The sequence below is a fragment of the Rhineura floridana genome, chromosome 6 (genome assembly GCF_030035675.1).
Source record: "Rhineura floridana isolate rRhiFlo1 chromosome 6, rRhiFlo1.hap2, whole genome shotgun sequence".
Taxonomy (NCBI): Eukaryota; Metazoa; Chordata; class Lepidosauria; order Squamata; family Rhineuridae; genus Rhineura; species Rhineura floridana.
The window spans coordinates 28,347,645-28,362,950 of record NC_084485.1 but is presented as its reverse complement, the minus strand read 5'-3'; the positions used below and the strand labels follow the sequence as shown (position 1 = coordinate 28,362,950).

At 41.8% G+C, this 15,306-nt stretch overlaps 1 protein-coding gene across 2 annotated transcripts in view; it reads left to right on the top strand.

Moving 5' to 3' along the window:
• Positions 1–15,306, top strand: part of BCAS4 (breast carcinoma amplified sequence 4) — an 81,205-nt gene that overhangs the window by 59,461 nt on the left and 6,438 nt on the right. The window contains exon 5 of one of the 2 annotated variants that reach the window (XM_061631273.1): positions 10,758–10,848. The exons of the other annotated variant lie outside the window; for it this stretch is intronic. Coding sequence (XP_061487257.1) covers positions 10,758–10,802 — 45 coding nt within the window. The 3' untranslated portion in view covers positions 10,803–10,848. The remainder of the gene's footprint in view (positions 1–10,757; positions 10,849–15,306) is intronic. 2 annotated transcript variants of the gene reach the window in all.

The following is a 15,306-nucleotide window of genomic DNA, read 5'->3' as shown; positions in this document are numbered from 1 at the left end:
AAAGTTCAATGGCAAGCAATTCCAACAAGGAAAAAAGGGGGAAAACAGAAGAAGAAGCCACTGTGGCTTCACAAAAAGCTTAGAGATGACCTGAAAACAAAAAAGGATACATACAGGAAGTGGAGAGAAGGCCAGGCCACAAAGGAAGAGTACAGGCAGGTATCATGGAATTGCCAGGATGGTGTCAGGAAGGCTAAAGCTGAGAATGAGCTGAGGTTAGCGAGGGATGCTAAAAGCAACAAAAAAGCTTTCTTCAGGTATGTCCATAGTAAAAGACAGAGAAAAGAAATGGTGGCACAGCTACTCAATGAGGATTGCAAAATGATAATAGATGACAAAGAAAAGGCAGAAGTGCTTAATTCCTACTTTGGCTCAGTCTTCTCCCAGAAAAGGGCCTATGACCCTCCCGGGAAACATGAAGTGGAAGGGTCAGGATTGGACCTTGAGATTGATAGACAAATGATCAAGGAATATCTAATCACTTTGAATGAGTTCAAATCGTCAGGGACCAATAAACTGCATCCTAGAGTATTGAAGGAACTGGCTGAAGAACTCTTAGAACCGCTCTCTATTATCTTTGCGAAATCATGGAGAACCGGTGAAGTGCCGGATGACTGGAGGAGAGCTAATGTTGTCCCTATCTTCGAAAAGGGCAAGGAGGAGGAACCGGGGAACTACAGACCAGTCAGCCTAACATCAATTCCTGGAAAAATTCTGGAGCAGATTATAAAGCAGTCAATCTGTAAGCACCTTGAAAGCAATGCAGTGATTACTAGGAGCCAACATGGCTTTATGAAGAACAAATCCTGCCAAACTGATCTCATCTCATTTTTTGATTGGGTAACCTCCCTTGTAGACTGTGGGAATGCTGTGGGCATAATATATCTCGACTTCAGCAAAGCTTTTGACAAAGTGCCCCATGATATTCTGATTAGCAAGCTAGCTAAATGTGGGCTGGATGGAACAACTATTAGATGGATCCACAGTTAGCTCCAGAATCATACTCAAAGAGTGCTTATCAATGGTTCCTTATCAAACTGGGTGGAAGTAACAAGTGGGGTACCACAGGGCTTGGTCCTGGGCCCAGGGCTCTTTAACATTTTTATTAACGACTTGGGTGAGGAGGTACAAAGCATGCTTATCAAATTTGCAGATAATAATAATAATAATAATAATAATAATAATAAATTTAATTTTTTCATCGCCTATCTGGCCAATGGCCACTCTAGGCGACTTACAAAATTGTTAAAATACATTTGATAAAATACAGTAATACAATATAAAAACAACACATCTACAGCAACAATATTAAAACTGGGCAGGAGGCATTTCAGTTATAACAATTAACCCTCCCCGGATACCCCGAAGGCCTGCTGAAAGAGCCAGGTCTTTAAGGCTTTCCGAAACACATTTAAAGAAGAGGCGTGCCGGAGATCTTGTGGGAGGGAGTTCCAAAGAGTGGGGGCCGCCACTGAGAATGCCCTCTCTCTTGTACCCGCCAATCTGGCTGTTTTTGTTGGCGGGATTGAGAGAAGGCCCTGTGTGGCTGATCTTGTCGGGCGGCATAATTGGTGGCGTTGAAGGCGCTCAGTGAGATAAACTGGGCCGGAACCGTGTAGGGATTTAAAGGTCAATACCAACACCTTGAATTGGGCTCGGAAAACAACTGGTAGCTAGTGTAGGTCGAACAACACTGGTGTGATGTGATCTCGGCGGCGACTATTCGTAAGTAGTCGAGCCGCCACATTTTGTATCAGTTGTAATTTCCGGACAGTTTTCAAGGGTAACCCCACGTAGAGCGCATTACAGTAGTCCAAACGAGAGGTGACCAGGGCGTGTACCACTAGTGGGAGCTGATGAACAGGAAGGTAGGGTTGCAGCCTTCGTATGAGGTGTAGTTGGTACCAGGCTGCCCGGCTCACTGTCAAAATCTGAGCCTCCATGGACAGCCTGGAATCAAGCACAACCCCAAGGCTGCGGATCTGGTCCTTTAGGGGTAGACTCACCCCGTTGAACTTCAGGTCAATGTCGCCCAACCTTCTCTTGTCCCCCACAAGTAGTACCTCGGTCTTATCAGGGTTCAACTTCAGCTTGTTCCTTCCCATCCATCCACTCACGGATTCCAGGCACTTGGACAAGGTCTCCACAGCCAACTCTGGTGAAGATTTAAACGAGAGATAGAGCTGAGTGTCATCCACATATTGATGACACTGCAGCTCAAATCTCCTGATGATTGCCCCCAGCGGGTTCATATAGATGTTAAATAGCATGGGAGAGAGGATAGAGCCCTGTGGCACACCACAATTGAGAGGCCAAGGGTCTGATACCTCCTCCCCCAACGCTACCTGTTGGTACCTATCGGAGAGAAAGGAATGGAACCACTGTAATACAGTGCCTCCAATTCCCAATCCCTCCAGGCGAAGCAGAAGGATACTGTGGTCGACAGTATCAAAAGCCGCTGAGAGATCGAGGAGGACAAGAAAGGTGGATTCTCCCCTATCTAATGCTCTCCTCAAATCATCTACCAGAGCGACCAAGGCTGTTTCAGTTCCGTGACCAGTCCTGAAACCCGATTGGTATGGATCCAAATAATCCGTTTCATCCAAGTGTGCTGACAACTGGTTGGCCACCACTCGCTCAATGACCTTGCCCAAAAATGGCAGATTCGAAATTGGGCGGAAGTTATCGAATACTTGAGGATCCAAAGATGATACAAAGTTGGGGGGCACAGCTAATACCTTGGAAGACAGAAACAAAATTCAAAGGGACCTTGATAGGCTGGAGCATTGGGCTGAAAACAACAGAATGAAATTCAACAGGGATAAATGCAAACTTCTACACTTAGGAAAAAGAAACCAAATGCACAGTTATAAGATGGGGGATACTTGGCTCAGCAGTACGACATGTGAGAAAGATCTTGGAATTATCATTGATCACAAGCTGAATATGAGCCAACAGTGTGATGTGGCTACAAAAAAGGCAAATGCTATATTAGGCTGCATTAACAGAAGTATAGTTTCCAAATTGCGTGCAGTACTAGTTCCCCTCTATTCAGCACTGGTTAGGCCTCATCTTGAATACTGTGTCCAGTTCTGGGCTCCACACTTCAAGAAGGATGCAGACAAACTGGAACGGGTTCAGAGGAGGGCAACAAAGATGATCAGGGGACTGGAAACAAAGCCCTATGAGGAGAGACTGAAAGAGCTGGGCATGTTTAGCCTGGAGAAGAGAAGACTGAGGAGAGAGATGATAGCACTCTTCAAGTACATGAAAGGTTGTCACATAGAGGAGGGCTGGGATCTCTTCTCAATCGTTCCAGAGTGCAGGACACGGAATAATGGGCTCAAGTTGCAGGAAGCCAGATTTCAACTGGACATCAGGAAAAACATCCTAACTGTTAGAGCCATAGCTCAGTATTGTCTCCAGGATTTTAGATAGAGTTTTTCCCCAGCTCTTGAACCAAGACCCTTCTGCAAGCAAAGCATGCCCTCAACCACTGAGCTATGGCCTTTCCCTAAAGGATGGGGGTGCCTTTTTGAGGTGAGAATAACTTAGTAGCTTGGACCCTAAGATAACAGGGAAGTTTCCCATGCACCTTCCCCCCTCCCCCTTTGTTCAGGAGCCCCTCTTGCCCCAACCCGACAGAGAAGTCCTTTGGGGGTCATACGTAACTGCAGAAGGGAGGAGACAGGAAACTTTCTTTCTGTGGTCTTCCTTGTGCTAAGATCTAAACCAAAGTCTTTAGTTTTAATTCAGAAAGAAAGTGTGGCATAGCTCTCACATTTTCGAAAGGGAGAAATGAGAAACTCACTTTGGGAGGCTGGCTCTTTACACTGCTTCTGATTCCCTCGTCACAATATTTGTTAACTATTTCTGATGAAGAATTGGGGATTTAATCTTGCTGGGGTTCCTAATTAAGTTTGATGTAATGTAAATTAGTATACTTCTTGGGGGGGCAGGGTTGATAACTATCTGTTCTGTGGATTTTATGAAAATAATTTTATAGTTTAGCTACAGGTGAATGAATGGCTGTTTATTTCATAGAATCATCATATTTACATAGCCAAGGATTCCATTTGCAAAGTTTCCACAGGTGGTTTTTTGTAATGTCTTGTTTTTTGTTTAAAGTATGTTAAAAGTCAATACAGTGTTAAACTTACAGATGTTATGAAATTTAGCATCTTCCTGTGAAGAAGGGTTCATTTTCAACTTTTTTTCCCTTTAAGACTTTTGTCTAGTAATCTTGCCTTTCTTCATAATATAGTAAATGTGAATACATTCAGCAATGTATTCTTAACATACAGAAGGACTGATAGAGATGCAACTGAAGTAGGCACTGGAAACACTAGATGGGACATAAGAGCATCCCCAAACTCAACATACATACCAGAGCAGCAGTTTCTTTGGTTTTTACACTGGAGAATGTAGATGTTTTATGTTCACCGCCCAGAGAGCTATTGCTAGTCGGGCGGTATATAAATTTAATAAATAAATAAATAAATAAATGTTTCTGAAGCCCTTCTCTTTCGTAATGGCTCCTTCGTGTCAGAGTTCTTCCAAGTTCCAAAATTCGTAATCTATAGCTACTAGTATGAAAACTCAAAAAAACATGATTTGATATAACATATTATTGTGAACCTGTTTGGCAGCAGTTAGGCCAAGGAAACTACTTTGTTGATAAAGCTGCATTTTATTTTTGTGTTCTTCCCTAAAGGGCCAGTTAGTGTTTTCCTGCTTATGGACTTTATAATAAGATCAGTCAACTAATGGCGCATGGAATACCTTGCACGCTCTTCATTCAGATTAATAAACCAGCATTCTGTAAAGGGAAGCAGTAAGATATAACTTGTTAGGTCTGAATAAACCAAGATTTAGCAACCTGATACTTTCAATAGCAATAGCCCTGTCTTCTGCAAAACGTTTAGGCCTTCCCTAGATGTTTTCAATGGAAGCTGTAGCTTTTAAGAAAATAATTATTCCTCATGAGCAGAAACATTTATGTAAGTCTCCAGCCACATGGAGAGGGGATGTGTGTTGTGTCTGCTGTTGGCTGAGGAGGAGGATGGCCATTTTCTGTAGACTGCTAGCACAGCTTTAACTGTGATGGTGGTTGTAGCAAAGGTGCTGTTCTGCACTGTGGCCTATAGGAGTCATAATGTTTGGCTGATCTCTTGCCTGCCTCCAACACAAGGTTTTTTCACTCAACGCACTGCCCCTCCCCCAACTCCCTTCACAGAGCTTTTCCCTGAGGCACATTTCTTGCTGTCTGGAGTATCAAATATGCGCAGGCACTTCCCCCCTTTTCTCTCTCCCTCTGAAGGGTTTCCCAGTGTCGTTGTTATAAAGCAAGCAAAACCTTGAAAAAGACACTTTCGGGGCTCAGTTTCTACCGATGTGTGTTCATCTCCTTTATCATGTTCAGCATTATACATACAAACAAACAGTGGGTCCGCATAGACTGGAAGTGTGTCTCTCTTTTTGCCATTCCCTTTCTTTTCCTCCTGTGGTGAAAATGCAACACGAGCAGATGGCAAGTATTAACATACAAAATGTAGTCAGTGCCTCTAGACGCTGATTTAACAATGATGTAGGTTTCTGTCATGGACTTACAGTTAGTTAAGCAGTGTTTACAAGTTAATGAATTTGTTCCACTTGAAATATTTGATATGTGCTGAGGTTCAGTAATCAATGAGTACTTGAGGAATAATGGAGTATGATGTTTTGAGACTTACTCTCCTCCTCTTTCAATACATTCACATCACCACAATGTAAATTATTCACTTTTTAAATAGGGTGATGAAAATTAATAAGGATGTGCAAAATCTGTTTCTTTTATTTCCAGATATTTCTGCTTTCATGTCTGTTGGCATCATGTGATTGTAACACTTATCCACAAAAGTGGTTATACAATTTTCACAAAGTTGAATTATTATTTTGCATGTCACATCTTTGTCTATTAAGTTACCCATTCAAAAACATAGCAGTATAAATTAATATACATCTGACTCATTGTTTGCTCTGCATGTGCAGTTGGCATAAATGCACAACAGCTTGCATGATGAAGATGCCTTTCTTAATTATTTTTTCTTTTATAGATCTGATAATATTTGCAAACCTGCTGCTGCTTGGGAGCATTAACATGCAGTTTTTGGTTCAACCAAAATTGCAAATATTCATGGCATTCCAAGCCAGAATAAAAAATTATATATAGCAGCTGTGCATAGCTGCCTGTATCCTAAGCTGTTATAAATCTTGCAGTGATTGGGCTCTTAGTGAATGCAGTGTAAATACCATTATCATAACCCTGTCCTATATCTGATTATGTGCTCTCTTATTTGATATCTATATTCATAAGGCAAGGGATTGAAACTCCCAACCAGATTTTGTATATTGCTACAGAGCCTTCCTGTTAGCATGGTTCTACAATGCAAAATAGAAATCTGAAATATTAAATGGAATGGGTACACAAATTGACTGAAAACCAAATTGACTGAGAAAAAGAGATGTTCCATCCATGCATTATGTTTGTTATTACTACTTAGGTTTATATACCTGACACAGTTTTTCCCCAAAAGCTTTACTGTTTTGTATGTGTTTAGGACCTCTTTGAATAAGTCACAGGGTCAAACAAGGTTACTGTCATGTGCAATTGGCTCAACGTCAGTGTGTATTAATTTGGCTAGTGGTCAGGTTAAAGCAGTAAATGTGCAATCTTGTGTACTTAGATATGCATTCCTTTATAACTGCCATATTAACATAGTCCTGCTTTGCTTTTCCATAAACTACTACATGTTCATCTGACAGTTTCTAAACACTGAATGGGCTGACTGAACTCAGGCATATTTTGGAAAGATTTTATGAATAGTCCCATCACAAACTTTTCAGATACCTGGGACCTAGAAACATGGGTTTAGTTGTTCAGATGCTTGTACCCTTAATTCCAGCTAGTTTTTATTCAGTAAAAAGTAAAAATAGTGTTCAGAAGCCTAACCCCCCATTTTAAAAAGGTACATTCCTCTCATATTCAGATTTAAACTGAGGCATACCTTTGGCGAGGCAGAGAGATTATCTATGAAACACAAGCTATTCATTATCTAGAGAAGAATGGCAGTGATTTACGATATAGACACTTTCTTCTGGAAGAAATTAACTTTGCATAATAAGACAGTAACAGAGCAATCCTGTCCTTGTTTATTCAGAACTAAGTCTTATAGAATTCAGTTGGGTTATTTCCAGGTAAACGGGATTAAGGTTGCAGCCTAAACCAGACTAGCAAACTGAGCTTTTGCAGGTGGCATTTGCATGGTGCTAAGGCCTTTGTTAATATAACTTTAACATAAGAAGTCTTATTATTACCCTCCATCACATTTTGTTTAATGTTTTGGATCCTCTTGATACTTGGAGAGTATTACTTCCAGCTAGAAACTAATTAGCTAGATTTTTGTTGGTTCTGAATTTCTGATATCAATGTACTCCCATAAAATATATATTTTAGATTAGAGTTTAAATGTCACTTTATAAGTAACAATTTGAGGGGGGCTGTGTGTGAATACCTTGAGTGCTTGAATATGCAGGAAGGAGGCTAATACATTTGAAAGTGTGTGAGTTGCCACACAAAGAACAAATGCTGTAGAATCTGTATAGGAGATTAAAGTACCCATATAATTGGGAAAATGTTGCTAACCCTTGCCCTTAGATTCATGGTGGCTGTATCTTTTTTTCTTGTTAAATATAAAATAAATAAAAAATACTATGAAAATTGGAGAATTATATACCTACAAATATATTTATTTATTTATTTATTTAATTTGTATCCCGCCCTTCCTCCCAGCAGGAGCCCAGGGCGGCAAACAAAGCACCAAAAAACTTTAAAACAGCTATATACTCAGCTAAAATTACATAAGAGGATCCTGTTGGATCAAACCCATTTAGCCCAGCATCTTGCTCTTACAGTGACCAGCCAGATGCCTCTGGGGAAGCCACAAGCAGGACAAGGGCATAACAGCTCTCTCCCCACTTGTGCTCCCAGCAACTGGTATTCAGAGGGATACTGCCTCCGCTACCAGGAGTAGCACATAGCCACCATGGTTTTAAAGCCATTTGAGTTGGTGGCCACGGGTGTAGTCATCCAGGGTCACAGGGGTTTGTAGGCCCGTTACTTTTTTGGGAGCAGGGTCCCAGCCAGGTCCCTATACAAGGCCCAATCAGCATAAAAAGGGAGCGTGCTAGCCACTGAGAAGAGTCCTTGTCCTTTGTGCTGATTGGAGCCAGGGTGAAAGGAGATGAGTCAGCCACTGAGAAGACTCTTCTCAATAGGTAACACTCCTTTCATGCTGATAGGCTCCTAGGGACATCTGTTGTAGTGGAGTGTGGACTCGCAAGACGACAGGGAGACAAGGGAAAAGAGGTAAAGGGTGTGCAGCTGTGAGATGGTATGGCGTGGCTATCATGAAGGGACCCTGCACTTCTGAAGTTGACACTGCACTACTGTTGCTGGCCATCACTACATGTTGTGTTAGAGAGAATATCATAGTTTCGCTATGTGCTGTGTGAAGAAGTGTTTCCTTTTATCTGTCCTGAATCTTCCAACATGGGTTCATCAGATGATCCTGGGTTGTAGTATTATCAGGAGGAAACACTTCTCTCTAGCTACTTTCTCCACATCATACATAGTTTATACATCTCTATTGTGTTCTCCTTTATTCACCTTCCACCCCCCCCCAAACTAAAAATCTCAATGTGGTAACCTTTCCTCATAGGGACATTTTTCCAGTCCCATGATCATTGTGGTTGCCCTTTCCAGAACTTTTTCCAGAACTTTTTCCAGCACTACAATTTTTTTTTGAGATGTGGTGACTAGAACTGTACACAGTATTCCAAATGCAGTTGCACCACAGATTTGTATAAAGACATTATGATATTGGTAGTTTTATTTTCAGTCCCTAGCATGCAATTTACATCTTTTCACCCTACAACGACATGGTCCCTGGTCAGTTACTACCAGTTCAGACCCTATGAACATATATGCGAAGTTGGTATTTTTGCCCTAATGTGCATCATTTTACACTTGCATACATTGAATTGCATTTACTATTTTAGTGCCCATTCATCCATTTTGAAGAGTTCATTGTAGGGCTCCTTGCAATTTTTTTTTTCTCTTAGCACCCTGAACAGTTTGGTATTATCAGCAAGTTTGGCCATTTCAATGTTCATCCCTAACTCTAGATCATTTATGAACTAGTTCAGAAACACAGATCCAAATACTGTATTTTGGGGACCCCCGACATTTCTCCATTGTGAGAAGTGTGCATTTATTCTTACTTTCCTTTAACCAGTTACTGATCCACAAGAGGACCTCTCCTCTTACCCCATGATTTTAGGGATGTTACATATTTTTGTCAGAAAACCAGCAATTTCACATTTGAGTTCTTGAGGAGATGCCATCTGGACCCAGTGTTTTGTTTACTTTTGTAAATCAGTCCTAAAAATTTCTCTTGTCACCACTATTTGCTTCAGTTCCTCCACAGTGGAGACAGATGCAAAGATTTAACTCAGGTTCTCCGCAATGCCCTTTTCCTCCTTTTGTTATCCACACTTCCTTTATTGACTGAAAGGGGGATTACGCAAATTCATTGAGGATATGGCTATCACTAGCTACTAGTCATGATGCCTGTGTCACTACCACCGGTATCTGAGACAGTATGCCTCTGAATACCAGTTGGGATTGAACTTGAGTGAAGAGAGTGCTGTTATGCTCAGGCCTTGCTTTTGGGTTTCACATAAGCACCTGGTTGGCCATGGTGAGAACAGGGTGTGGGACTAGATGGGCCACTAGCCTGATCCAGCAGACTCGTCTTATGTTCGTATGATTCCAGCCAGTAGTGTAGTGGAAAATTAAGAAGTGCAGGGTCCCATCATGATAGTCAAATGACGCCCCATCACAGCTACACTCCATTTTCCACTTTCCCTGGTCTCCCTGTTTCTTGAGTCCACAGAGCACTGCAACAGACGTCCCTAGGAGCGAGTCAGCAAGAAAGAGGAAGCTATGTGTTAGCTACCAAGAAGAGTATTCACAGTGGCTGACTCGCCTCCTTTCACTCTGATTAGCTCCAGTCAGCACAAAAGGACAAGGATTCTTCTCAACGGCTAGCATGCTCCATTTTCATGCTGATTGAGTCGTGTATAGGCACCTGGCTGGGACCCTGGTCCCCAAAAAGTAACAGGTCAATGACCTGCTATGACCCTGGATGACTACACCCCTGGTTCCAGCACATAGAAGCTGCTTTTTTATTTTTGCAGCTGATAAATAATTCCATGTAGGATTGTTGTAACAAGTATTTCAGATGTTGCTATAATATAATAGGCTAACTTGAAGGGAGCAACTATATTTTAGTGTGAAGATAATAGCTGTTATGTTTCTTTACCAATTCATCATCGTCATATGTATCTCCTGCTAACCAGATTGAATAACAAATTTTGTCACAACAGATTACAGTTGTTTTTAGCAAACTATTAAAACCTGAAAATTTCAAAGAAAGGCAGACAAGTATTTACACACATGAATATCATTCATTACACTTTACTGCATGAATTGCAGGAAATTCCATGTTTTTGCACTAGTCATTGTATAAGTGACATTTCACATACTTGGACACTATTTTGGAACGATTATTGGTAGATGGCATTCCCATTAACCAGTTGAATATCCAATGATTCCACTGCTGTAATAGCAATTTTCTACACATTCCTCTCTGTAGGGATTCTTTGTCGTTGCTCCTTCGCCCTTACAGAAATGCACCTAACCTGCAAAATATTAAGACTCCTGTTACCTCTAATTCAGCAAGAAAGGTATGTGCATTTTGTCTGTGTGTTCTCTCCTAGCCAGTAGGAGTAAAGCTTTCCTGGCCTACTGGGAAAATTCCAGCTCTTTCTCTTTGCAGTTGCTGTGGCTAGCAGTTGCTATTCACAGTGTTTTGCCGTAGTTTACCCAACAGAGCTCAGCCTGCAGGAGACGCCATGATTACTGCAGCTTCTTTCCTGGCTTCCCATCCCCCCCTCCATGCTGCAGTGCCAGTTCCATGATGAGTGAGGGAGAGAGAGAGAATGTTTTCACATAGTCACACACGACTATTTTTATTCCCTTTTAGCTGGCCATGCCATGCCATGCCATGTTGAATGTTCTTTTTTCTTAACTGTTCACCAACATTGCCTATTCTCCCCCCCCAAAAAAAAGTTATATGGACCCCTGGGGTGTGGGTTGCAGCTGCTTACCCCTTTCATTGACAAACAGTTCTCCGTTATTTCAGGGTGTGAGATTTCTATCTTCATTGGAAATCAGGATGATTGCTAGCCTCTCTGAACTCAAGTTTCCCTGTATTTGTAAAATGTATAGAATATTCACTAATAGGCAAAAAACCTTGTGGTTTAAGAACATAGCCCACATATATTTCTATCAAACTTTAAAAAGTAGGGAAATTGGGCTATAGTGAATGCACCAGGGGAGCAGGACCCCTGACCTCCTCTCTGAGATACTGTACTGCCCTACAAATTTGTCAAAATGCAAACACAATTTAGGTTGGTCTTTCACAGTCCAATCCACTTGCTGTGTAGCTTGGAAGAATTTGGTAACATGTGCCTCTGAGCATATGGTGAGTGGTGGCAACACCTGCCATCTCTAAAGATGGAGAATTATATTTTTGTATGTTTGTTGGTGTACTTCTTACTTTCCTTCTTTCCTGTGTTACTAATGTTTCTACAGAGAATCTAAACTAGAAAATTTTATTTCCCTCATTATTCATCCTAGAAATCTGTGTCAAATTTATTTTTATTAATTTCAAATCCTTTTTATTGCTCAACGTCATATGATGGTGAAGACAGCCTTTTGTGTTTCAAATTGGAGGTTATATTCTATTTCTATTTTGGGTGCATTAAAAGTTGAATTTGAAACTGCAGTTTGATGTAAAATCATACTGATTGCAATACTTCAGCAATGACTCTTAGCTGTTGGAAAAAAGAGGATGCATGTTTTCAGCCTGCTATGTTTAAACCACTTTATTTAAGGCAAGGTGGGCACAGACAATTAAAAACATGGAGCACACCTAGAATTTTCCTAGAATATATTTCACCTCCCACTGTTTTATCTTGTGCAAATTGAGACACTCATGTCCACAGGAGACTATTCTGCAGAAGTCAGTGCCATTATTCCACAATTGTGTTTGGAGTTTTTTTAGTGTAAATTTTGCGAAGTGTTGCTGTACTTCACATATTCACAGAAACAAAAGAAAATGATTTCCTATAGGAAACTTCACTAAAATTGCAAAGTAAATCAGACAAATTTAAAGTGACCATATCAACTGTCTTAATAATGTTGCTTCCTCCCTGCTAAAACAAGATCAGCACAACACATGTCTTCTTTCTATTATTTGGGCTGTTTGCAGGTGTTGCCACTACTCACCATATGCTCAGAGACACATGTTACCAAATTCTTCCAAGCTACACAGCAAGTGGATTGGACTGTGAAAGACCAACCCAAATTGTGTTTGCATTTTGACAAATTGCAGGGCAGTACAATATCTCAGAAAGGAGGTCAGGTCTCCTGCTCCCCTGGTGCATTCACTATAGCTGCCCAATTTCCCTGCTTTTTAAAGTTTGATAGAAATATCTGTGGGCTTAAACCACAAGGTTTTTTGCCTATTAGTGAATTTCCCTGCTTTTTAATCTGGGAGGTAAGAAATGGGATCCTGTGCAACTTTGCTGAGAATGGATTGATCATTTGAATGCTTACTGAGTTCAGTGAGATTTATTCCTCCGCAATCTTGCTTAGGATAGGTGAACTGACCTCAGGGGAGGAGGAGGGGAGGAGGAGGAGGAGGGGAAGAAATGCAGAAGGGAGGACTGGGATGGGAGCAGGTAGAAGGGGGGAGGGGAGGAGGAGAGGTTTGATCATTTGCATGTTTATTGAATTCAGTGTGATTTACTCCCGTGCAATCATGCTTAGGATAGGTAAAAGTGACCAGGGTGGGAGGGCTGAAGTGAGCAGGGGAGGAGGAAGGAGAGGAGAGGGGAAGGAGGGGAAAAGCAGGTCTGATCATTTGCATGCTTATTGAGTTCAATGGGATTTACTCCTATGCAATTATGGTTAGGAAAAGAAAAACTGACCATGGGGGAGGGGGACAGAGGAAGGGGGAGGGAAGGGCAGGTTTGTTCATTTTCATGCTTATAGAGTTCAATGGTATTTACTTCCATGCAGTCATGCTTAAGATAGGTAAAACTGACCATGGGGAGGGGGAAGGAGGGGTTGGAAGGGGAGGGGGAGGGATAGGGAGGGGCGAAGGAAGGGGGAGGGAAGGGGCAATAGGGAGGGGATAGGGGGAGAAGAATGGAGGGTGGGTTTGATCATTTGCATACATTTTGAGTTAAACGGGATTTATTTCTGTGCAATCATGTTTGAAAATGGAAATGGACTGCCTTCAAGTCAATCCCGACTTATGTTGACCCTATGAATAGCGTTTTCATGGTAAACTGTATTCAGAGATGGTTTTACCATTGCCTTCCTCTGAGGCTGAGAGGCAGTGACTGGCCTAAGGCCACCCAGTGAGCTTCATGCCTTTGTGGGGATCCGAACCCTGGTCTCCCAGCTCATAGTCCAGTACTGACCTGGGGGAGGGGAGGAGATTGGGTGGGTGGGCACTGGGCAGAGACGAAGCCCCTTTCCTTTCAAATACGAAAACATTGTGAACAGTATCATTGCTTTTCAGCATTTCCCCCACCTTTTTATTCTATAGCAGGCACATGTAGCCTCCCACCCAAATTTAAACCAAAGCTCTCCCTGGCCACATCCACACCAGGCCTTTATTTTACTTTGGACAATCATGGCTTCTCCCAAAGAATCCTGGGAAGTGTAGTTAGTGAAGGGTGCTGAGAGTTGCTAGGAGACGACCTGTTCCCCTCATAGACCTTCAGTCAGAGTGGCTGACTGTTAAACCAGTCTGGCCACTGGAGCTCTCTCAGTGGAACAGGAGTCTCCTCTCAGCACCCTTCACAAACTACACTTCCCAGGATGCTCTGAGGGAAGCCATGACTGTCTTACATGAAATCAAAATCTGGTGTGAGTGTGTATTAGGATTAGATCTGTATTAGAATTACAGGTACTCTGTGAACATGGCTGATTTTTCATGAATTTCAACAGATTATGAGAACTCTGACAGAAAAAAGTGCAAAAGGGCTCTGGGGTTTTTTTCTCTCTTTTTGCACTTTGAACTCTCGATTCTCTCTGACTGATTTGTGTATCGCCATGAAAATTAAGGGGGTTGTTAAGCAAGCGTTTCTGAGTTCAGGACTGTAAGTTTTGTAAGGTTTTGTTTTGAAATGAGCTTATGGGAAGCATCAGAATGGCATGGGGGTATTTTCAATTTAACATTGCGGAATGTGAAAAATCCATGCTGGCTCTAGTATACAGCCACTCTTGTGGCTGTATAATTGTCCTGCCTCCTGCTGTCATGGAGATTTTTCATTGACTACCCTCTGGCATAAGTTGGGAAATTGCCATTCTGCAGCTGTCTGCCATTGTGGATACAAACTGGGGATTAGATTATTCACTTGGGAACCAATTAGCATGTGGAAGCTGTTAAGCACTTTTTAATTTGAAGCTCAGCACCCACATTTGTGCTTATCTTACGGTGGTGGTCTTCCTTCTTCCATTCAGCATAAGGATGTCTTCTTTGAAGCTAAAGCTGTGCCGTCTATGTTGAAACTAGAGCAAAATGCCCTTGCAGAAAGCGCAGCTTGCCAGCAGACACAGACTGTCAGGCTGATCACAAATAGCAGATAGCAAACAAGCAGAGGCCCTCAAAGCTTAGCAAAGTCCATGGCTGAAATAGGAGAAATTGCTCCTAGAAAGATTTCTAATGTAATAAGGGACTCAGGTGTTATGAACAGTACAGCTGAATTAATCCCAATTTTAAGTTTATGGCTGTGTTTATATATGTTTTGTGATTTCAAGTATAGACTGGCATCTGGTGCCCATGTGGCTTCCTGAAATTCTGGTCTTGTTTGTTTTTCAGAACAAATTTCTAACCCTCAAAAGCCTAGAACTGTGTGAAGTGTCTTAAGGAAGGCTCTATAATCACTACGGGGGATGCGCTCACTTCTGTGTAGCAAGCCAGCGGGTGGTGTTCTCCATGGTGTTTACCTCGTCCCATGTAGGCAGTCTGTGCCATTATTTCATATTTCCACACCTCCAATAGAGATATGAAACTCCCCATTCATTTCCCTCCCACGAGTGGTAGAGGAAAAATCTGGAGAAAA